The sequence below is a fragment of the Drosophila miranda genome, chromosome 3 (genome assembly GCF_003369915.1).
Source record: "Drosophila miranda strain MSH22 chromosome 3, D.miranda_PacBio2.1, whole genome shotgun sequence".
Classification (NCBI taxonomy): Eukaryota; Metazoa; Arthropoda; class Insecta; order Diptera; family Drosophilidae; genus Drosophila; species Drosophila miranda.
In genome coordinates, this window is record NC_046676.1 from 7,369,326 (window position 1) to 7,393,006 (window position 23,681).

The 23,681-nt window shown below is 46.0% G+C and overlaps 6 protein-coding genes across 10 annotated transcripts; 3 read left to right on the forward strand and 3 right to left on the reverse strand.

The window, feature by feature from the left end:
* Positions 1-4,336: 4,336 nt before the first annotated feature.
* Positions 4,337-5,069, forward strand: LOC108160640. Its single transcript, XM_017294772.2, has 2 exons — positions 4,337-4,494; positions 4,551-5,069. Exons 1-2 carry the CDS (start codon positions 4,381-4,383, stop codon positions 4,965-4,967), a joined length of 531 nt encoding a protein of 176 aa, XP_017150261.1. The 5' UTR covers positions 4,337-4,380; the 3' UTR covers positions 4,968-5,069.
* Positions 4,963-6,740, reverse strand: LOC108160639. Of its 3 annotated transcripts, none has more exons than XM_017294770.2 (9): positions 6,634-6,740; positions 6,483-6,575; positions 6,316-6,398; positions 6,162-6,256; positions 5,975-6,103; positions 5,774-5,928; positions 5,574-5,718; positions 5,264-5,514; positions 4,963-5,209 (listed from the first exon to the last, which is right to left on the reverse strand). In XM_017294770.2, exons 1-9 carry the CDS (start codon positions 6,694-6,696, stop codon positions 5,087-5,089), a joined length of 1,137 nt encoding a protein of 378 aa, XP_017150259.1. In that variant the 5' UTR covers positions 6,697-6,740; the 3' UTR covers positions 4,963-5,086. The 3 variants fall into 3 exon arrangements, with proteins under 3 accessions (XP_017150259.1, XP_017150258.1, XP_017150257.1); XM_017294769.2 differs by having other exon boundaries at positions 5,774-5,925; positions 6,316-6,425; XM_017294768.2 differs by having other exon boundaries at positions 6,316-6,425.
* A 1,463-nt stretch (positions 6,741-8,203) lies between these two features.
* On the forward strand, positions 8,204-8,887 carry LOC108158000. The gene is made up of 2 exons (XM_017290143.2): positions 8,204-8,280; positions 8,334-8,887. The coding sequence occupies exons 1-2, from the start codon at positions 8,227-8,229 to the stop codon at positions 8,814-8,816; spliced, it is 537 nt and encodes a 178-aa protein (XP_017145632.1). The 5' UTR covers positions 8,204-8,226; the 3' UTR covers positions 8,817-8,887.
* Positions 8,888-8,966: 79 nt separating this feature from the next.
* On the forward strand, positions 8,967-9,706 carry LOC108160837 (C-type lectin domain family 2 member D3-like). The gene is made up of 2 exons (XM_017295080.2): positions 8,967-9,119; positions 9,185-9,706. The coding sequence occupies exons 1-2, from the start codon at positions 9,000-9,002 to the stop codon at positions 9,587-9,589; spliced, it is 525 nt and encodes a 174-aa protein (XP_017150569.1). The 5' UTR covers positions 8,967-8,999; the 3' UTR covers positions 9,590-9,706.
* LOC117188113 (centrosomal protein of 131 kDa-like) lies at positions 9,014-13,995 on the reverse strand. 2 transcript variants are annotated; one of them, XM_033391454.1, is made up of 9 exons: positions 13,871-13,995; positions 13,587-13,808; positions 11,963-13,517; positions 11,757-11,877; positions 11,551-11,688; positions 11,063-11,483; positions 10,337-10,992; positions 9,987-10,280; positions 9,014-9,889 (listed from the first exon to the last, which is right to left on the reverse strand). In XM_033391454.1, exons 1-9 carry the CDS (start codon positions 13,895-13,897, stop codon positions 9,778-9,780), a joined length of 3,546 nt encoding a protein of 1,181 aa, XP_033247345.1. In that variant the 5' UTR covers positions 13,898-13,995; the 3' UTR covers positions 9,014-9,777. The 2 variants fall into 2 exon arrangements, with proteins under 2 accessions (XP_033247345.1, XP_033247344.1); XM_033391453.1 differs by having other exon boundaries at positions 9,014-9,914; positions 13,871-13,897.
* A 790-nt stretch (positions 13,996-14,785) lies between these two features.
* LOC108160719 (putative mediator of RNA polymerase II transcription subunit 29) lies at positions 14,786-22,548 on the reverse strand. 2 transcript variants are annotated; one of them, XM_017294895.2, is made up of 2 exons: positions 22,377-22,548; positions 14,786-16,825 (listed from the first exon to the last, which is right to left on the reverse strand). In XM_017294895.2, the coding sequence occupies exon 2, from the start codon at positions 16,695-16,697 to the stop codon at positions 15,192-15,194; it is 1,506 nt and encodes a 501-aa protein (XP_017150384.1). In that variant the 5' UTR covers positions 16,698-16,825; positions 22,377-22,548; the 3' UTR covers positions 14,786-15,191. The 2 variants fall into 2 exon arrangements, with proteins under 2 accessions (XP_017150384.1, XP_017150381.2); XM_017294892.2 differs by lacking the exon at positions 22,377-22,548 and adding an exon at positions 20,130-20,328.
* Positions 22,549-23,681: the final 1,133 nt, after the last annotated feature.

The following is a 23,681-nucleotide window of genomic DNA, read 5'->3' on the forward strand; positions in this document are numbered from 1 at the left end:
CTAATTGCACTGCAGAAGGTCGGGGTCGGAATGGAAACGAAACGAAACGAAACCCATCTCGAATATGGCATTGATTATATAGCATATGGGATAACGGCTGTCGTCCTTCGGCATTTCCAAGCGGATTACTTGCAGGTCGTTCTGACGGAAGGCAATGCTTGAAGAGCTGTCCCGGGAAACGCATAAAAAGGGATGGAAAAGCACACACATAGTATACACCACTTTATATAGAAAAAGCTATTTTCCTGCGGTGGGCCTGTGTGTGGGTGTTAGCCATCCTAAACCAATTCGGCAAAAAAGGAAGAAAACGCAAACAATCCTCTCGCTCACACAAACAAACTCTCAGGTATTCTCGCAACACAGATGAAGAAATATTCGCGCTGGCAGTCAACACTCTCGGGGGATTCATAACCAAATAAGCCGAATTTTTAAAGCATATTTTTCCGGCGGCGCTCCCGCCGCGATTCCCGGAGTCCTATCCCTGAGCGGCGACGAAACGAAACCTTAAACAATGTTGAAAATGAAATTTAAATAACGATTTATTGCCTTTGAAGTGTGATTATTTGCACAGAGCTAGGGACGGCTGACGAAGCAAACGACAGAAAATGTGGTACATACCCTGTACTCCTGTACTCCAAAGAGAAGGGCCTGAAATATGCCTGGATAGGTCCCAAATGAGATTGGCAGTATGTGCATAGCGCTAGTGCATACTTTCATTACGATGTAGCGTAATGGCCGCGCCAGGCACTTCAATAGGAGCGGAGGGCAAGGGAAGTCATCTACAGGTGTGCCCTTTCACTGTTTGTGTGTGTTCAGGCCATCAGCATCAAACGGACCCCAGACGAGGAAGGTGGGAAGGCAGGAGCAGGCAATCAGACCGGGCACTGGCCGATGCCGCTGTCAATTCATCGTATTGCCACGAAATTGCTTTTTCCTATAGCTGCTGCGGGAACTGGAACAGCAACAAGTGAGCGCCTGCCTCCTGACTTTCTCTCTCTCTCTCTCTCTCGCTATCTCGCTGAGTGGGTGGAAGCAAGGCATATTTAGAGAAGGTAAGGCAGTACCGATCACACACAAGGGCGAGGGCAACAGTGCTTTTTGCGCGCATCCACGCATAGGGGAACACTCTCCAAAGACTGGCATGAGTCCCCGCTGCCTTACCTTTCTTCGAAAACACCTTCGGTGAGAGTGTGTGAGAGCCATATGGGTGTGTTTGTGTGCACAATTTACAAAGGAAATGAGAAAAGGTTTTCGGCTTGCTGCTTCCATTTTATGTTTGTTTGCTTGCCTTTGGCGATGCTCGTGGACGGGGCGGAGTGGGGCGGGGCGGCTTGCAAATTGGCGTGGAGAAGGAAACAGGAAGTTGTCAGGGCAGTGTTTATTCTTAAGCAGCAGACGGGAGGCAGGCCGCAAGAAGTCATAGGGAAACGAGACGAGGATAAAGCGCGTAAAGAGGAATACGGCACGGTGAAAAGGCAGCTGGGCAGGGAGGCTATGGTAGGGTAGGGGTTGGCATTCGCGGCATGCAAATTACAGCGGAATTTCGATTGTAACCTAGAAACAACAGCGACCGCGACCCTCCGCCAGCCTGCCTGACCGGAATGGCCATCCACAGTGAACCCCAGACGCGAGAGAAGAAGAAAGGTACGCGCATCAAACTTGAAATGCGACAGGACCTCGACAAAATAATCTCTTAAATGTACGCACAGTACGAGTATCTTGCGGGACCGGCGCACCAGAGCACCAGAGCACCGGATCGGGCGGGCGTGTGTTGCTTCAGCTAATGCCAAAACTGGCAATTTGCTAAAGTTAGCCCCGCCCTCGCCCCCCCACAAAAGTAAACAGACGACGGACTACAGATGGGGTGCTGTGCTGCCTGAGAGGGAAGAGTCCCGGGGGTGGGAGGCAGCGGGATATAAAAGTCAAAGCTTGTCTGATGCCGGGAGGAGCCCGGGCAGGGACAGGGGCAGTGGCAGTGGCAGTGGCAGGGGCAGCAATGCTCGTTGGCAGGTTTATCTTCGCAGGGGCCAGCGCACTTGTTGAGCATTTTCAAGCAAATGTGTCAAAGAAATTGAAAGTCTGTCTGTCTGTTTAGGAGAGGGCAGAGTCAACAGACAGGTGCACCGGATGGTTTGTGGCACAGGAGTTCGTTCTCAGTGAGCTTTTTCTCTGGTACGCCAGTGTCAGAGTCAGAGTCAGTGGTAGGGCAAAATAGTGACCTTGATGCCAGAATGCGGATAAAAAAATATGGATAAAAAGTCAAAACATTCTGAAAACATGCTGCAGTCAGCGCTCCGGGCGCCCGGCAGCAACGTAACCCAATTCTGATCCCGGTCAAGGGTTGGCCTTGCCCCTGTGAAATGAACTGTTAACCGCAGGGATAGCAAATTCCCTATCTCCCCAGCTCTTGGGGACGCTCTTGGCCTTGGCATCCAGTTGCAACAGAGTTGCAACTCTGTTGCAACTGTCACGGACACGACTCCCATGTCCCAAACGCTCTTTTTTACGTCCGTCGATGCCAGAATTTTTGTTTATTTTTTCAACATTTACCATATTGACTGGGCGTGGGCATGGACGTGACATTTTGAATAATGCAAATTTGAATTTTACTCGGATTTCTGTTTTTTTTTTTTTGGTTTTTGTGCAGGTCCAGAATGTACACAAGCGCACATTGTAGGGTGTATGTATATGTACACATGTATGTATGTGGGGTGTTTGTTCGTCCAGTGTTTAATAGCGGATTCTCGAGAGGATTGGACCATTGGTTTTGCATAATGAATGAAAAGCTAACGAGCGATTTCCCCAAAGCAATACCCATGCAATGAATATGCATGCAAGGGTCACATCGATTTGAAATTTAAATTATTCCAAAAAAAAACAAACAGTGTTTGCCTGTTGTCTCGTTATCATAATCGAATTTAATTATTTGGACAGTTCACACAAGTGTGGAATTTGTTTTTTCTACAATATAAACATTGAATGATTCCAAAAGTAAATTCTGTAAAAGGAAAAGAAAACGCATATTCAGAATCAGAATGCCTATGATTAAAAAAATTCAGTTGGTATAAGCAAATGTCACAGCTCGTAGATAGAGACAAAATAATTCATAAATGTGGGCATAATAATATTTTCGCTTAGATGTTTGCTTGGATTATGAGCACCAAATATGTAGTTTTTTCCATAAAATGTCTCCATATTTACCTAGTTTTCATACACCTATTTGTTGTGTATTGTGATGCAAATATCCGGCCTATTTCAAATGAACTGTTGAGTGCGAAAGATCAAGTGCGAAATTTTTATAATGACTTGTAACTGTAATCAAACCAGAAATAACGTTACTGCATCCATACGATTGCTACGATTTTAAAAGGCAATTCTACATGAGCCTTCTACATGTCGATGTCATTGTCATGTATGTAGACGTCGGGCGACATTTGAAAAACCATGCTATAAATTTGTGCGAAGCACGATAAGATTCAACCCAAAAGCTCTCCAGTCTAAAATCTAAGCATGTATCGCATCAGGGAAATCCCCCATTTGGTGGTCTCTGAAAGCCGTTTAATTGTATTATACGTGTCCCCATATGGGCGTGGCATGCCTATTTATGATTGAAAGGAGACTCTCTTTATCGATTGGCATCAATTTGAGTCAAAAAAGTTTAGTCTTAAATTGGCAGAAAGACTTGGAAATATTGCTATATTTTTTTAGCCGGGTTTAATATCAAACTCTTTTGAATATCTATACATTATACGAAAAGGGAAATATGTATGTATGAATATGACCAACAATGCGAATTATCCGATTGCAGTTCCTCTCGTACGTAGTATAATTAGGTTATCAATCCGGCTATATTTTTAACCTACTAAGTTTCGCTAAATTCCCAATGCCTCTTATGGAACGTACGCGACACGCAATGGATCTACAAGTGCAGCTGTTTATATACATATGTACATATGTATTTTTTCAGAACCTATTTTTCTTTTTCTGAAATCTGCAATTCTATAAAGTCAACTCTAGCGGATGCCATTATTTCACTTCGAAGAGCTCATACATAGCACAATCTTCAAACCTCTTCGCACCGACTCATACGTCATTTCGCCGGAGCAAAAACGGCAGTTGCTGTTTATGGACCAATGCTGAAGTAGAGAATAATAAAAATTTCTACCTTGGCAGTAGATCCAGCTGAGTTTTCAGAATTCAGAATGTTCTTTGCATTGGCATTATCAAATACCGAGCATAAGTAGATTATATTGATTTAGGCGAATCGTTAGCTGAGACGTGCTCTAACTAGATTATAAACGCCTTAATTGCATTATTCGCCTACGTCTTATACGAAAGAGTTTTACCACAATTCTGTTACCCGTTCTTGAGCAAGGTGCAATGGATCTACAGGTGAAGCGGCTCACATTTTGTCTGAGCATATTTGTATGCATCTGGAATTGGCAAATTGGTGAAGTTAACTCCTCCGGATGCCATTATTTCAGCACTGACAAGGTAGATTTTTTTCTGTGTTACTTGTCGTAAAAAAAGCTGACATCTGCCACCAACAGCGCGACTGGTTTGATGCCCTGACTTCCTGCCAATATTTAAGTATGTGCTTGGCTGATGTAAGCACCGCACATACCTTCCAAGAGATCGAAAGTAAACTGCTTGACCGCGAAGAGTATTGGTTCGGCTTAAATGGATATGAGAAAATGACCTTTAAATACGTATCCTCTAACCAGCCGCAGAACTACGTGCCGCCACAATCCCAACTTTCATTATCAGCAGCGTGCGGGTACCTAAAACCTTTGGGTCCTGACGCGTACGCTATTAGTACAGCATCTTGCGGGCAGCTCAAACGATTTGTGTGCACCCCTACCGTAAAATGCAATGGCCTTGAGACGAACAGCAGCTTTGTTTCCAACTTCCCCACGGAAGTGCCCTGCCAGCTCAGCCCTGGAGTATCGACTATACTCGGCATTTGAATTTTTAATGCTACGCTGCTATTTTAATAAATTACTTTCAATTGGCCTGAACCTTGAGTTCGAAAATAAAATCAACCTTATCCTAAGACCGCAGTCAGCTGCTAAGATTATTTTGTTCATTATTTTCCTTCAGACGCTTGCGCCTTCTCCCCTTTTTTTAACTGGGACAAATATGCTCGACATTTTGTTTTGTACGCCTGAACAATTCGACCTCCAGGTGATAGAGCAATCGCTGCATGGATCTTTAATGAAACAAAATTAGAATTCCGCACATTTAGGATATGAAAAGGCTTTACCTCGAGGTACTGCAGTTCACTTTCATAATGCAACGACTCCTCTAGAAGACCTAGGGCCACCTGAAAATGTTCTGGTCTCAGGAGGTATGACATTTCGCCAATGTTCTGTTTGTACCACTTAGCGTAGTTATCGAGATTGCTGTGAATGTCCATTGTGCAGGCTGACGTGGCACGCGCCGTCAGCAACAAATGCAAGAGAGAAGTCAGACAACCAGTTGTAGCCATGTGCAGTACTCGGCTTTTGAGGTATTCTATGGTGGATATCTATTAATATGTATACATGGGTATAGACCTTTAAACCAATGTTTACTTTTCATAAACGCTGCTGTTTCCGAATTGCAGGTGCTGGCTATGGACTGCACCAAGATGAGGTAGAACTTCCAATTCGTGAAGTTTTCGGAGTTCGACTGTTTGAACAGCACTTGAAGAGCCTCTTGGTGATGGCAGGCAAAGAGCTGAAAGAATGTTTCAGTTAGTCTCAGCAACTAGCCTTTATCCGACAGTGGAAACCTTTTCACAGAGAAGCTTTACAAAGGTTAGCTCGTCCACACCTTCATTGATCCAGGCACTAAAGCTGGCAAATGCCTCATTGATGTCCTTAGCCTTGTGCAGTTCCAGCAAGGTGCTCAAATGCATATTCATACACACGCCCAGGGCATCGGCTGCTAGCATCAAAGCATTATTTGGAAGATATTTCCGGGATCCTCTTACCTGGCAGGGCACTGCACAACGGCTCAACATAGCTTAGGTTGCTTATCTTCGGATCGGCCACGAGTCCAGTAAAGAGATTGCCCAAGGCGTCTGCCAGAATAGCCGAAAGCTTCATTCCAGACTCCGCATCTGTCAAGAATAGAAGCGCATAAAATGGGGTGCAAATACCATCTGGGGATGAACAAACCATAGGCCGCAGATACAAAGAGATTGGCCAGGAGCTCGTACTCAGTTTCCAGAAATATAATTAAATTCACCTGGAGCTGCTCAGAGTGTTCTTTACTGATATCAGGGATGAATCATTGTCACATTTTGATCATATTGAATTTGGCGAATCGTACCTTAATATATACTCCGTGGCGGTGAGGATCCGCAATTGCTGTAGCTGAAGTAAAACCCGAAAGCTGCCAACATTGGCTGGTAACTGGCAATAGAATTTGGATGCCAATAGCTAGAAGGTATCTTTATGTACATATGTATTCATGTGCATCGAAACTGGCGCACTCACCCTTTCCTTAGCATTTAGTTGTCTCAGGAGTTGGTCCAGTTCGTACCTGGCCACAGGTCCCTGCTGGGTAATTCCGCATTGTGTTTCTATGGCCTATGTGGTAAAAACAGGCATTGTATTATCAACGCACCTTCCTCCGACTATCACTCACCTTGCAAACCAGCGGAAAGCAGTTGCTAATAGTAGAGAAATTTCTGTTTAGCATAATTAACATTTAAAGAAACTCCCGCCACCCTGGAAAGACCCTCAGAAATATACCAAAATATGACCATCTCATTTTAAAAATATACCGTAAATATACTGACGAATTCAAGTTCTATTGTACGAACTTAGCCCACTTAAGCCCCCTTTATTTAAATAGTTCAACTACTTGAGGTAAATGTCGGGAAATATTAACGCATGTAAATTCTTTTTGTAGATCCATTCCATATTTCCTCTGAACTTACAAAAACTACCATATCTTTCACGCTGCGCTAAAATTATTAAATTTTCATTATTTTCGGTGGAAATTTGAAATACCCTCTTGGCTTATAATAGGTTAATCATTCTCCGTCAAGGATTGGAAACCATATTGCTAAATTTTGATGTTCGGTCGAATGTTACTAGCTAGATAGAACATTTAGCTATGTAACCATGCCCACATAATTTTATACGATTTATGAATAATTTTGTTTCTAAGCGAGCTTATTCTAAATACTTGCTTATATTGGATCTTGTCTAAAATAAGGTTTTAGCAAAATAGGTCGAAACAAAAAAAAATTAAAGAGGATAGTCGTTCATATTGCTCAAGTTAGAATAAATTTTATACAAGATTGGCTAGTTTTTGGCTAAAACCAGGCTTAAACCAAATAGTGCACCAAATAAAACAGTCCCAGTGTTGCTGGCATTTGAAGACTTGTTGCGTGTATAGGCCTTTGTATACCCTATTTCGATAATTTCATATGAAGACAATGATTTCCAAACTACTTTTAACACGTAATTAATAAAGACATTTTCTCATATTGATACGTTTAAAACATATTGATGCATATTTGTAGTATCTTGTGACCTACTGAGCCTGGGATGACAAGCATTTTCTCAACTCTATAATATCCTTTTCCCTAGGGTATGAAAATTAGTGTTGCCCGCAACATTGTGTTTGGAATGGGGCTTGTCGTCGACCGGTTCAAAGAGAGCCTTACCCGATTGAATTTAGGCTATCGATACTATCGACTGGATAGTGTGTTGCGCGCCAAATATAAATTGTTTGAAAGTGAATGAGCGAAAAGGTATTTAAGTGCAAGTAGTGCAAATTCTGTTTAGCATAATAAACTTTTAAAGACCTTCCGCGTACAAATATTTAGTACAACACATTGTGTCTACTATCGATGTTTTCCTAACGTCAGCTCAGTGCTGAAAAACATAAGGAAAACGCGCGCTTTTTGAATTCGAAATAAATTAGTGCTATTATTTTAGATGTATTATGGAAGTCTTTCCATTCAAAAAAGTGGCTTCCATTCAGCAAAAGCATCAGCCCTACAGTATATAGGTGTGCCAGTTCATGCAAGGAAAACGTGCCAACATTTAACATTAGTTTGAGCCACGCCTCCATCGCAGAACTAGTTATTAATATGCACATCTGTGTCAAACGAAAAGTCCTAAATTAATTAGTGTTCAGCATGCAAAACTTTCGTACTCGTATATATAAAGAACGACTGATGCTACGGCCCCAGTACAGAAGCAGAATAGCTACATATAATTGAAAATGTCCGTATGGTGCGCAACGGTTGTTCTCATCCTGTGGCTTGATCCTACATTGGTAGATATTTGTTTTCCATATATGCAAAGCAAACACTTACAGTGGACTTACAGTGCCTGGGAATATCAAACTACGATGTTAGACTTGAATCACTCGAGAAAATAAAGGTTGATGAAGAAACCTTGTTTGAATTCAATCTCAAATTAATTGGGCGAGACCGACTGCTAAATGGATCTTTAATCAACCACGTTGATATGGATGAGCAATATGACGTATGGATAGATATTGCGACATTTAAGAACGGAGAATGGATGCCAATGAATTTGAAAATACGCACCAAGCCATGCGATTTTATGAAGAACATTTTTGGAAAATATTATCAGCCCTCGTTTTTGGATTCAAACTTTCCCACCGGCGATGACCTGTGCCCGTTCCACAAGGGTGAATATTACGTTAAAAATGTTGCCATGTCCACCGATAATTGGCCATCTTTCACAATAAAAGGACTCAACAGAGCCAGTTTTTCCTTCCTGAAAAATGGCAAGCTTGTTGGTGGGTTCGTTGTGGTAATTAATTTATTTGATCGAAACACTTGAGTGATCGAAACTAATAAAATGAATAGTTTGAATGAACATTTCTGAAATAAACGATTACTGCGTCCAAATGTATAAATCCAATCCATTTGGCATGCCTCTGTAGCGATAACAGAGTTTTCTATGCCCTAATCTCATTTGGTTGCTGCTGGTCATGCCCCTGCCACACTTTGTATTGAAGCCGACATGGATCTAGATCGAGATCTCCGATTTTCAACTCTCATATCCATAGTTTTCTTTATTTTTATCATCGACACTCATCGAGTGGAGTCCAGAGGAACTTGCCACTACTTCAGTGTCGTAAAGGTAGTTGAGCTGATTGTATTCTAAACATTTTCCACAGCTCACAATTTCAATCTAAATTCGCGTAGAAAAACTGGGAAACTGCATTGGACATATGCATGGGAATGAGCATGTGCCTGGCAGACTTTGATACTGAGAAACACTTTCGAATTCTGAGCTCCCTGACTCTAAGTCACTCGGAGTACTGGTTTGGCTTGAACAGGAATTTTACAGAGGACTGGAGTTACGTATCAACCCACCACAGTACCCGATATTTGCCACTCGAAAGTAGCTTGAGCGACGAGCATCATAACTGTGCAGTTATAAGGTCTTCGGACCAGGAAACCTTCGGTGTCTGGGCTGCCCGATGTGAGGAGGAGAAGATGTTTGTCTGCGCAGAATCTATTTTCTGCATAAAGGAACATCAGTTCAGCAGATATTCGAGTGGCTACAATTCGTTGCCGAGGCATGAGGGAATTGCCTGCCGCAGATAATTATTTTTATTAAGTTAGCAATCATGCCCAGTCAGAATAATTTCTTTGTTAACGAAAAATGGCTTTCCCATTCAGTCAAAGTTAAATTAATAAATTTATGGAGCGGGTAAGTTTCTAAGTGTTATTGTTTTACTCTTTGGAAGTATTCATGTTTATGAAGCTATCTACTACGAGTACTCGTATCCTAGCTATCTACTTGACGCAATAGTCCTTTCGCTGCTGCCGAATGACGGCGTTAAGTTTGAGGCACTGCTGTCGCAGCCCATCGTTGTCGCCCTTGAGTACCTCAATGGTTTCCTCCTGTCGGTGAATGGTATGGTGGACCCTGCAAATCGAGAAGTGATTGATAAATGAGGGGCGAACATATCGCGGATAGGGCCATGCGGCTGTTGCTTACCGTTTCTGGAGCTGCTCCATTTCCTGCTTGTGGCGCTCGCTGAGGACGCTCAGCTCGCTCTGAATGTCCGCGTTGAGGTTTTCGCGGAGCTTGTCTCGTTCTCCGATGATGTCGCCGCACATTTTCTTGCTGTGGCTGAGCTCCAGCTGGAGCTGCTGGACCTCCGCCTGGGAGTTGCGCACCTGGGCATCGGCCTCGGCCAACTTGCCCCGCGTCTCGGCATACTTCTCCCTCAGGGACCTCTCCACACTCTCGGCCAAGGTCAGATCCTTCTCGTACTTTTCCTTGAGCCGGCTGCAAAGGATGGACGTTGCAGAAGAATTGACTACACAAGCATTCAAGTAACTTACGCGATCTTCTGCTCGTGCTCCTCGCCGTTCTGCAGGGCGTCGGCCTCCATGCGCACCACCAGCTCATCCAACTGGCGATCCCGCTCCGCCCGATAGTGCTGCCGGATGGCATTCTCCTTCTCGGCCTGGTCCAACTTGCACTTGTTCTCGTACTCCGCCTTCCACAGCTCGAAGTCGGACAGGTACTGCTGCTCGATGGTGTTAATGCGGTTCTGGTACTTCTCCTCCTGCTTTGCCATCCTCTCCTGCATCTCGAACTTGGCCTGTTCCAGCTCGATGTCCTGCTCGCGCTGCGCCTCCTGCCGCTTGGCCTGGTAGTCGCCCTCCTTCTGCCGCAGCTCCGTCTGCAGCCGCTCCCGTTCGGCAGCGAACTCCTCGCTGAGCTTTTGGCGCTGATCCGCTTGGGCCTTCTGCTCCTCCTGCAGCTGGCGCTCGAAGCGCTCTCGTATTGCAGTGCGCTCCTTCTCGATGATGGACTCGCGATCCTGCGTGCAGCTCTCCCGAATGCCCGTCTCGATCTGCTCGTGCTTCAGGCGCGCCTCCTCAAGAGCGTCGAGCAACTGCATCTGATGGCTTCGCTTCAGCTCCGTGACCTCGCGCTGATGGTCGCAGTTCATTTTGTTGATCTCCGCCTCCAGGCCCTTCACCGTCAGCTCCTACCAGTGGACGTGGAAATGCAAGAACAATTAAACAGAACCATTAAAAACTTGCCTCCACCTAACCCACCTTAATCTTCTTGGTGTTCTCGCGGACCCAGCGCTCGCGTCGGATCTTCTCGCCCGCCATTGTAGTCTCCTTGGCCCGCGTCAGCTCCGTCTCCAGACGATGTTCCCAGGCCTGGTTCTGGCTCTCCAGGCGCCGCGTCAGGGCAGCCACCTTCTCGCACAACGACCCCTTATCCTTCAGAAGCTGCTCAATAAAGCCCTGATGCCGGGACACCACCTCCTCGTAGTGTTTCTTCTGGTCGCGCAGCTTGCCGGCATTGTTTGCCTTCTCGGCCCGCAGCGACTTCTGCTTCTCCTCGCGCAACTGCAGCACATGCTCCTTGGACAGGTGAATGGCATTGGCCAGCTCATTGGCCCGCAGGCTCAGGCCAATGACACGGCGGGCCAGTTGATGGTTGGGCAGCATCAACAGTTCCGATAGCCTGGAAAGCAGAGCCAAATCGATCAGCAAAGCTAGGAGAATCCAAAGATTCAGGATCTTTCACCTACTTGGGCACTTCGTCTGTGATGTCGGGTTCCACCACAAACTCAACTTCCGAACGATTGCTATCCGGCATGGACCGCCGCGTTTCCATCAGCGTTTTGTCACAGCTACTTTCCACATTGTTCAGATAGGCCAAGATGTCCCTAGAACGGTTTGGAATTCTCGTTATTTCTTTAGAGTTCATTTCGCCTTTAGTCAACTCGATATTTACTTGTACTTGTCGCCGCTCTCCTGGACAGGGACACTCATAGTCCCCGTGTCGGCGGTTTCACAGCGCGAATCCAACTTTAGGTTGAGCTTAAGGTCGTTGGGAAGACGTTCGGCATAGTTGTCTATAAAGATGATATTCTATTAGGGCCGAGCTCAGTTTAAGGAAGAAGGAGCGGGGTATATACTCCACTCTGTCTAACAATTTACCTCTCTTCTTGTCCTCTTCGATCTCCTTGATCACCGACACGATCTCGTCGTAGGTGGAGTCCCTGGAGTCTTCGTTTGACTTCAGGGACAGCTGTGACCCACTATCGATGTCATTAGCATCTTCCAGACCATCCCCTTCCAGTCTCTGCTTGTGCAACTCCTCGAACTGGGCACGAGCCTGCTTCTGCTCCTGTATGCTCATCCAGCTGTCCACCTTGTCCAGATTGTATTCACTGAGCTTGCGCTCCTCCCGCAGGCTCCCCACACTGACCGCCTTCTTGAGCTTCCCAGCGGGACAGGCGCTAATGGGTATTCCTGTCTTTGGGAGCTTCGACTTGCTGATTCTGTTGTTGTTGGCCTCGGCACTGACGGGCTTTACATTCTCCTTCTTCTTTCCCACAAATGGCGGAGTGGATGCCACCTTCAGGTAGTTGTTGATGACCGAGTCTGCGCTGCTGTTGCTGTTGCCGTGGCCGTACTTTCGTCGGTCATCCTGCACCGCTGGGAGAAAGTTGTTTTCGGCCCCAAAGTTCCGACCGCTGGCACTGGGGTACTGCTGGCAGGAGGCACTGTTGGTGCTGTTATTCTTCGGAGAGCCCTTTGGAATAATAGTGGCCAGGTTCTTGGTCTCGGATAGATTGTTTTGCTTCTCCTTGGCCGGTGCCGCTGCCGCTGCCGCTGCCGGCGTTGAAACTGGGGCATACTTGTCCAGATAGCTGGGCAGCGGCTCAATGTTGTTCAACGGCTCCATATGCTTGGGTGAACGGTCCATGCCGAGATGGTTCCTCACGATCTGAACCCCCACTTCCTGCTTGTACTCCCTGATGACGTTTAGCTCTGGCGTGGTGGACTTTTGGGGAACCAGCAGAGGGGGAGAGGGCGGAGATGGAAGCGCCATGTCCAGCAGCGGAGTGGACTCCATAAAGCGACAGCTGGGGGCGTCGCAGGCACACTTGACCTCAGCGGAAGAGGCCTCATTCATGCTGGTGGTGGAGGAGGAACGCGTACTGCAGGTGCAGTTCTCCGAGGGGCACTTGGGGTACTCGTACGTCTCGGCCAGAACTTCGCCCTCGGCTGCGGTAGAGCCAAAGTGCACGGATTTCTTCTGGCCAGCCGAATCCGGTGGCTCCGCCTTGCTGTGGAAGCTGGACAGAGCTAGTGGGCCGGGAGCCGAGATGCTGGGCCGTGCTTCCTGCTTGTCATTGTCGCAGTCGCTAGAGTCCGCATCGTGCATGTTGGGTTTGCTGAAGGACACACGCCCCGGCAGATCCGGCTTAGCTGTCTTCTGTAGCAGGGTCGCATTGCTAAGACCCTGACCCTGGCCCTGGCTCTGGCCCGTCCAGTTGGTACCAAAGAACTTGCTCTTATCCCCGACGGGCATAGTCACCAGGAAGCGGTCCAGCTGCTGCTCTCCCTCGCTGCTGTCCGGAGTGCGCTTTTGCGAGGAGAAGTCCGACTCTGAAGAGTTGCACGCGCTGGCGCTGCGGCACAACCAGCTCCGTTTGATGGGCTCCCCCAGCAGGGACTTGAGCAAATCGTTGGAAGACACCTGGCGCTGAAGATGTATAAGCTATTAAAATGATGGAAAGATCCTTAATATGCTTGTGGATCAAGCTCAACAAACCTTGCTGTGGGACTTGAGCTCCTTGTCGTTGAAGTAGACGCTCTGCCGTTGTCCGAACTTGGGGTCCGCGGACTGTGGTCGTCCCAGGAAGGGCGAGGAGCGACTGCGTTGCTGCAGGAAGTTTGCCGAACGGGGCCGAAAGTTCGGGCTCGGATTGTGGAGAGTCGTCAACGAGCGACTGTTGTACTTCGGTTTCGATTTCTGTCGTGTGGCGAGGTTTATCTGCGTCCAAAGTTTGAGTACAGCGAAACAGGATAATAGTAGAGGGAGTCTAGTCCACCTACCTGCGAGCCCTGTAGACTTAGATCCATAATCGCTTGCAAATTAGTAATCAGAAATCGGGGGGCAGCTCATCTAAGTAGTTAGTTTTCAACTGACAGGAGTGCCATGGCCAACTGATTTCGAACTAAGGATTCAACTGAACTGAACCCCGTTTGATAATTCGTTAGTTGTGCCATGGTCGAGCGGCACTTTGTTTTGGCCAAAAGGGGAAAACAACCACCTCATGGCTGCGGCATATCGATTTAACGCATGTGTAAGGGGTCAGGTGCAGGACAGATGTTGGTAATGCTGGTCAGCACTGCAACCCCCAAAACAGTCGGCCGGTCCGCCTGGGCCAAGAGTTGACATGGTTACCGGGCCACTACCGCTACCGGGTCCAACCCCTGACAGGTACAGGTGTCTTCTACATGGAACCCACGTGACTCGGTCGGTGTCTATGATTCACCATTCAGCCGTCCACAGTCGGTCTTTTCCAATTCAATTAAATTATTATGTTATAACTTATTATGTTCGCAATCAATCACTGACTATCGCGTACAGACAAGACCCACCGAATCGAGGCAATTAATCATGGAAGGCAACTGATTGCCGCTAGAGCATATCGAAGCGAAGGACAGCTACACCTCAGGGTTCAATGCTAGACCTCAGCCAACACTTTCGTTTTTTCATTCACAAAAGTAATCCATTCATTGAGATCGGTGCGAGGTCCCCAAACCCCATGGGGATTTATATTGTATCCATCAGCCGAAAGCCGTCCAGACAATTCTTCGACAAGAAATTTTTAATAAACTTATACTCTTGGCGGACTTTAGAACGAATGTTCGTGCTCTCTTATCTGTTATAAACCAACTTTATCGAAGGCTGATTAGTCCTATCTTTGAAATACTTCAAGAGAATCAAACAAAATCCAAGGGAAATGCCAAGCAATGTTCGTTTTTAATAATAATAATTTATTTAAATAAAGCAAATGGTTTCTATTGAAATAAATGTAGTTTGGTTTAGTTTAGCAGGCTTAGCAGCCAACAGCTCCCTTCAACAGCTGGATATTTCCATGGTCATAGTCCAATCTGGTTAGGGCTTCATGGATGATCCATTGTCCATAATCCATAATCCTTTATCCGTTTTCCATTGTCCATTCTCGATACTCGATACTGACTGATGCGCGAAGCATAAAATTAAATTTGGCAACATTTCTCATAATCAACTTAGCAGCTAACACAAAATACAATACATAGATAGCTCTCTCTCTCTTTCTCTCGTCTGGCCCCGCCTCGCCTCCCCTTTTGACAACAATTGAACTAATCCTGGCCAGAGTCCGCACATTTACTCCGCACGCAGCACGGGCGTCACCTGGACATCGTCCGCCTGGCCATCGTTTTTGATGTCGAACTTCAGTTTGGCCAGATCCTTGAGCTCTCCGTCGGAGGACTCAGAGGTCACCACCTTGACCGTGTCGGGATAGTTGTTCTCGCCACCGCCCAGCTCCTGGGAGAAGCTAACCACCGTCTTGGGCTCATAGTTGACGCCAAGGGCACCGCTGGGGTCCGGTGAGGGTATGCTGGGGCCATCGCTGCTCTGGCCATTGGTGTGGGAAATGGTGATGCCATCGGTGTCCTGGCCATTTGTGGCAGGTGCTGCTGTAGCTGCAGCGGTCTCGCCGTTTTGCACATGCTGCACAACCTCCACTTGAGCCTCAACGGGAGAGGGTGTACGCGCCGCTGTCGCTGGGATGATCTCCTCAGTTTTTGGCTTTGACTCGTCCTCTGACTCGATCTTCCTTTCAACGGGTACTGGAACTAGAGCTGGAGCTGGAGCTGAAGCTGGTTCTGCTTCCGGTTCTAGAGTCTCTGCCTCGGGCTTGTCATCATCCTCCCCAGCCACCGCCTTGTTGACCTCCTCAATGGCCTTGGCCACCTCTTCGGGAGCCACATACTCCTGATCCGCATGCCCATTGGTAGTGGTTTCGGGTTCCTCGCTGTGACCATTGGTGACAGCCGCAACCGTCTCTGGTTCGCTAATCAGGGCTGATGTAGTCACAGGTGTGGCACGCTCCCGCTGCTCCTGCTCCTGCTCCTGCTCCTGCTGCTGCTTCTGCTCTTCCTCCTCCTCCTCGCCGACCTTCTCGTGCACTGGTGCAGGCATTTCAAGGGACGGAACTATGGCCGGACTGGCCATGGTCTCCACAAACGAGGTGCGATTGGGCGAGTCTGGCGAGATCACGACGTGAGTGAAGTAGCCACTGCGACGGTTCTCGAAGTCCAGCACATTCTCCTTGGCCAGACGCTCTTGGATGCGTCGCTGACGTCTGATGAACTCCGGCACATTATCATCCTCGGCCTCGGCGGGCGGCGGAGATGTCGCCGCCTTCGGACGACGTAGCACGACCTTGGACGCCTCATTCTCTCCCCCGGCAGCAGCTCCATTCCCATTCAACGAGCCGTTCCCGTTGGTGGTGGCGGTGGCCCAGCTGGTGGCCGCTGTCGATGGCTTGAAGACTCCATTGAATTTGGTGCCGACGATGAATTTGTTGATCTCGCTCCCGGTGCCGTTGCCGTTGCCGGTGCCGTTGCTGTTGCTGTTGCTGTTGCTGTTGCTCCCGTTGTTGCTGGCACTCTTGTAGGGATTGTAGTTGTTGTTGGCGGTCTGCTGGGGCGACAATGGACTGGTGCCATTCTCCTCGGCCTTGGGCGATTTGTTGCCGATGGTGAAGTTGGGCTTGCCATGGCTGATCAGCAGCTTGGTGGCCGGCGAGGGGCTCTTGTCCGGCAGCGGGGAGGGCAGTCCACTCCGAATCTGTATGCTCGGCTTGTTGTTGATCGTCTCCGCCATGTCTGTGCTTGTGTTAGAGGAGTGTCTGTGTCTGTATCTGGGTGAGATGGCTTTTACTTTCCGTTTCCGTCGATCGTCGCTCTGTGGCTGCTCTAACGGGTCTTTGGGTTTCTTTGCACTTCGTTGAGCTACAAACAAAACAAAACAACAACAAAAACAGCAAACAAATTAATATAACATTTCAAATGCCAAAAATTAAATCAGTCAAAATTTAAACATGCAAATTCGAGCTCATCATGCTCTTAGGGTGAAAATCGCGTATAATAAACATATAATTTAATTGCAGCAATTTTATTTGATTAAGAGAAACCCGCTGCAGCTGGACTTATAGCGGACTAAGGCCCTAGCCGCCGCAAGCTGCCCCAGATAAAGTTTACTACTATTCTAATCGAAGACTTGAGTCATGCTGCATTTGTAATTTTTATAGAGTACTTTTCAAGACCTTGAAATGTTTTGTTTCTCAGCATTTGCCGAGATTGAGAAATGAGTACCTATAGTACATACTATAGGTAGTGTTCGTTCTATATTGAGACTGTGGCCCAGTCACTTTCGCAAGCAAACACCTTGCACTCGTCGTTTCACATGGCGTATGCGCAATTACGCAACTCCAGCCAGTGCCAATGGCAGGGTCAGCCGCTGTCTACAGCCAGGCCGAAAACAAATGTCAGTTGATTGTTGCTTGTTGATTGTTGGCAGAGGTAAGCATGCTTAAATATCAATTAGATCGATTGGGGCTTGGGTTTGTCCAAGTGCAAATGGCCTGGCGGCAGAGGCGGTCCGCGGATCGATCAACGATCAAGCATGTGACTCGATGGCTGACCCAAGCCTATCAGTTGACCAGCACACGTACGCGATCCACTATCCACATTGCTAGCCCCATGTCTATCAACTGTAAACAGATAAAATGTGTACATCGGTAGTGCCATTTCCCCACCTTTTCCACCTTGCCACTTGGGTAATTTAATTAAATGCTACAATTTATAGACAAGTCAGCCACTCATAAATTCTAAAGGCGTTCAATTGCCCGACGAAAGGTCAGCTCTCCGCTGCTGTTTGATTTGTGTCTCATTTTCTGATTACTCAGTCGTTGCTTTATAGTTGATTGCTTTATCGTGTCTGGGATGGGTATTCAGAATCGCTTTAAACATACACAACATAGCAGATGTCAAGTGAAACGATATATAAATACAAGTGGGTTTACAATATCGATCTCCTCTGTGGTGGATGACGACTCTTGGCAGTGCATCCCTTGCTAGAAAGGGTGCCGTGCCCGCTGACCGATATAAACTTTTAAAAATGTCCCTAGCTACTCCATAGTTAATTCAATCATGACTCATTCTCTGCCATATCTTTGGCTAGCTTTGGTTTTATAATTGACATAGTGACTTAATTATTCATACCGCTGGCTGGCTGGCTACAAAACTGTTCTGCGAACGTGCGTCAAGAGGCTTACAGGTCTCTGGGTCTGTTTGTTTACTTAAAATGATTTCCTTTCCCAGTTGAAGCAATTAAAGAATGTCTGGAACTGATAGCCGCAAAAAGAAAACGAAAACAGTTTATAGCACAGACTCGACTACGTACGTACGTATTCCCGAGTGTGTTTCAACTCTGCCGCGAGGCTTACGAGCAGTTTGCGAATGTTTATTTTTATGATCCAAAAGCCGGGGAGTGTTAATTGTGCACCACTGAGAGCCAACTGTTCGTAAAGATCCCTCCCACGTCTTCGTCTTCCCAGCTGAAAATGTGTGTTATCTTTTCTCTGTTTGCTATTTGAATATGTACGTTCCCCACTCACTCGGCGATTGGTTTCGTTTCTCACCCAGTAGATTGGCCTTGAAATCGCTGCTGTGTACGGCACCATGAAGTGCAATGTGAGTTATTTTCGTTTCCAATTTGCATAAGGTGAACGAGAGTGAGACTCTATCGAGAATAAGCTTTGAATTTATGAATATGGTTATCAAGGCAGAATAAAGCTTTACCAACATTTTATTAGTCGATATAATAATATATTTTCAGATAGAACCGAAGCCTTTCAGTGTGTGTTCTCAGATCTTCTCACAATCTTGTGATGAGATGGCAACATTCCCATGCGAGTAGACCGAGTAGCAGGCCTCAAAAAACAACCAAATTTCTCCAAAAATTCTTCGAATTCAGGGTGTGAATTGATTGTTTGTGCCAAACGCTCAGATAAAACATTCAAAACCATAAAAGCCCAGCTCGAAATGAACCAAACTTTGGTTTAGAAATTTGATTTTTCTGCTCTCCCACTCCCCGTCGCCCGTGGACCGTTGCCCGTTGCCCGCTGCCCGTTGCCCTTCCAGCTTTCTGTTGCGTGAGCTTGGTGCGTCTATCAGCCGGAGATCAAATTAGTTTCTTGGCCCCCTTCCCATTCCCATTCGAATTCCCGAACCCTTTTCCGTTCGCTTTGGTTCGACTGAAGCTGAAGGTGTGGGTCTTGTGGTTGCCGACAAACTCGGTCATCTCTGTCCCTCTGTCTCTCTCTGTCTCTCTCTGTCTCTCTGTGTCTCTGTGTGAACAGTGCACAACAATTGCAATCTGCTCAGATCTCGGCCGGGATGGGAATTCCGCTTACCCAAGAGTTGGGTGGATACGTGCAGGTACTACAGACAAACATTAACACAGTGGTGGGGTGTTGCCCGTGGAGCTAATCTTATCACTAGCTGGTGTTCTGCCATTGCCAAAAAGAACACTGATAAGCGGCCAGCATAATCCGGGGCGATAAGGCAAGAATTGTAGTACGGGGCGAGTACGCGGAGGGCGGTCAGCAATGAGTATTATTACCCAATCATGTGATTAACGGCCCTTGCAGGCGTAAAAAGAAAGTGAAACCTCTTTGCATAAAGAAAAGCTCAAGCCAGAGTTGGGTTCAAGGTACGACGACGATGGTGGTGTTGGGGAGAGTGTTTTGTTGGCTGGGCGCATAATTAGTTGTAAATATTTTTTATTCGTCTTGGCGTTTTGCAATTTATGGGATTTATAGTTATAGTTATGTATGTGCATGTCTGCATAATGCCACCAACCACCGCAGCTTGGTTCCAGCCCTGAGCTGTGAAAGTTACCGGTCCGTGGAGGGGTGGGGGCGGGGATTAGCCCAGTGGAATTTTTCCTGCCATGGGTATGGTTGGTTCGATCGGGTACTATCGTATATAGAACGTGTTTGGGAGACAGACGCGACAATTCGCTACAGACGAGCAGTTTAACGGCAACAAAAGTCAGAGTCACGAACAGTAACCGTAAGCGGCTTTTTCTGGGCGGCCAACGCGGCGTATGAGCAATCGTAAGGCGCTCAGGCAATATTTACACGTTTGCAAGTCTTTCAAAAATTATTGTTCTTCCCTCCCTCTCCCTCTTCTATTTTTTGACACACACACACACACACACACATACACATAGATATACTTTTAGACGCACCTATGTATAATTGGAGGCTAACTGTATTTGTCGTCCGCGCTGCGTTACCGTAAAACGCCAAAACGTAACTGAAACTGAACCTGAACCAACTTCCAACTTCCAACCGCCTGAAGTCAGCGTTGCCAACGCCGTCGTCGTCGTAGCCATCGCCATCGTCGTCGTCGTCGTCGGTTATCGTGCGCATAGCTGGCAAAATAAATACGAAAATACCTGAACTGAACAGCAAATGGGAAAAGTTGTTGTTGCTCTCGCTTGGCGCTTAATAACTAAACAGAAAATCCCCTACAGGCGCCCTGCGTGAAAGGTGCGCTCCCCAAGAAACCTCTAAAACGTGAGTAATTTTTTCTTTTATACATTTGTGTCACTTAATTATTCGCAAATTATGCATCATTTAACTTTCGAGCGTTTTGGGCAAACACACAAAAATGTCCAAATTAATGGACACCTTCACTTCCGGCACCAGAAGCTGAAGTTGTCTCAAATCAAAAGAACTGACATTAATGGCCTGCACAAATATTTACTTACTGAACTAGGGTCAAATGTGGCGCGTAGACAGGTAAACAGGTAAACAGGTAAATATATAAATAGTACAGAGGTTTACACGTGCCGCAATCATCTGATCATCAGCTGATTATGAATATGCATTCTGGCTCTCATTGTTTGCACTGCAAATCAGTTGAGTAAATTGGAACAACTTGTTGAGTCACAATATACACACATGCATACATCCGTACGTACTGTTGTCTTTATTTGCTTTGCCAAATGCTACTCATAATTGTATAATTTATAGAAGAATAAAGTTACTCAATAACACCTAGAGTGTTTATAAATACTGCAATTATTGTGTATAGATCAATCACAAAATTGGTTGACGTAACTTGAACTATGAGTGGAGTACCCATAGTTCGATATCGAAATGGTATTAAATGATTTAATGATCCCATGAAAACCCAAAATATTTGTGGTATCTCCCATCTATCACTTACTGCCCGCATAAACTATAGGCATTCCCCCACAGATTGGCACAGGCGGGGCTTCCGCCGTATCTACTTGAATTTGATAACTTTTGCCAGCCATCCAGCCAGGCACCTAAACTTTATGAGTTTGTGTTCGATTGTGTTCTGTTGCTGTTGCTGTTGTGCCGTGTTGTGTTTTGTTTGATTATTTCGCCGATATGAAGAGCAAAGAGCATTTAATATTTACACGATTCGTTTGGCCCTAATGCGAGGGCTTCCGCACAAAAAGCTGCCGCCGCCCGATTCTCGAGCCCGAGCTGGCCGTGATAAGCGCCGGAGGGAGGCGGAAAAGCCGTTTGACTTGTACACTGCCGCTTCGCTGAGGAGTGGCCTATAAACGGAACGTATCTGCGCCGCACTTGAAAATAAAGCCAGCCAAAGAAAACTGGTAAGCCTTTCGACTTGTTTGACTTGCCTGGGCATAGGAAGCCAGTTTTGTATGGCCAATCAATGTGCTAATAACAGAGCTTCTAGCTCCAGTTCAATATTTGCACATCATTACAATTACGTACGCCGAAAGAGAGCTCAGCTCAGCCTCTGCTCTGCTCTGCTCTGCTCTGCTCTGCTCTGCCTTTCGGAGTGTGCATTGTTTTAATGATCTATTTGCGCGGTTGAATAACACACTAATTGACACACAAACACGAAGCGGCGCGACGCGACAAGCGAACGTGCACTAAGGCCCGGGAGTCGATGTCGAAGTCGAAGTCGAAGTCTCCACATCCATATCCACATCGGGTGAATGGAATCGGTCGTTAGCAACCTTGACAAAGAAAATTTTCAATTAACAGCGAACGCCAATTTGCGTACAGAGTGCGAAAGAGACGCGCAAAAAATACGAGTAACACAAGACTCCACACAACACGCAAAATGCTCAAAAAATGGTTCGTTTTCGTAAGTCGAACAATTATGTCTTTAACAATTTGGGTCACTTACATATGTACATATGTTATGTATCGAAGAGAACACAGACTCTGCGATGCTGCGTGCGTTGAGATTATCGCAAATGGCAAAGAGAAATATATACAATATTGATTGGCTTAATTATGCATAATAAATGCCACTCTAAGAGTCTTAATTTTTAGATTCAGCTTTCATTTCTTATATGGTATATTGCCGGCGCTGCCAATTAAAATAGAAATTGTTGACCATCCAAAAAAGTTTATTTTGTCGTTTGCCGACTGCCGAGTGCATTTGCATAAAAAATTAAAACTTGAACACAAACGAAACATACAAATTGTTATTGTTGCTGTTGCTACTGCTGCTGCTATTGTTGTTGTTGTTGTTTGCAAATGCACGCGGTGTAAAACTTTCGAATCTGTTAGCTCGTCTGGGGGGATCGGCTCTTTGGTGCTTGGGAATGTTTTGAAGCGCAAAAACGCTCTACACAGGCGCGTAACGTGTTTTCAACTGAGCGCAAAATCGGCTTCGATCGGTACAGCACGCTGGCGGCGGTGGCAGTGACAGCCGCGCCACAACAACCACAATACCAGCTTTAATGAATGAAAGCGTAGTTTTTTTCTGCTGTCTTTGTGCATATTGGTGCTGTGACAATGTGCACTTTTTGTGAGCGGCCCCACAATGGGCGTCCTTTGAATTCGCACAAAAGAAAAACAAAACAAAAGCAAAGAGTAAGTAAAGCCCAATGTAACGTCTATGCAAAGCGGCTCAAACCGTACCAATTCGAGTGCCGATGGCCAAATTATGTTATTCAGCAACAAAAGGACCTATAAATATTTTAGGTACTCGAAATACTCGAACTTGTATATGAGTCTGTAATTTTACTCAATTACTTAGAAGTAAGTTACTACTTTTAATAACTGAAGGCAGATAGGGTATATACACAAACACAATCTTATTACGAGGCTATGCTACCATTAGCAAAAAAAAAAAAACAAATGGAATCGAATTTGTTAATTTGAATTATATAATGGTATATTTGATAAATTTTATCAATCTATTAAATTAGTATTCATATTTTTTTGACTTATTCATTTTCAAACAATTTCTATTTGGCGCGCACTCGCCTCCAGTCGATAGTATCGAAAGCCCTTTCTTGGGATTTTCTCTTTTTTTTACTTTCTCTCTTTTTCTAGGTGGGATATCCTCTCTTCTTCAAGGTTCGCCGCAGTTCGCTTTAGCAACAATGAGTCCCATTCCATACACAATGTTGCGCATTCCATACACACTGTTGCGGCAACATTTACTTGAAACCCGTATTTTAGTAAAATAAAATACGTAAAAGGTAATTTAAAGAAACAATCTTCATCTATATAGCTTGATATAGGCAATACCCGATTCGCCGCAGTTTCGCTATTGCAACAATGAGTCTCACTCCATACACAAACATGTTGCTAATTCCATGCACACATACCCTGGGGGAAATGGATGTTATAGAACTGCGGAAATGTGTTTCATCCCATGCTCTAATTAATGCAGAAACTAGTCAGTATCTATTTTAAACGATATTTTGCAATTAGTGGTCTTCTTACAGAGACAAAGAATCGCTACAGGGATCAGGTTTAATATACAAACACCT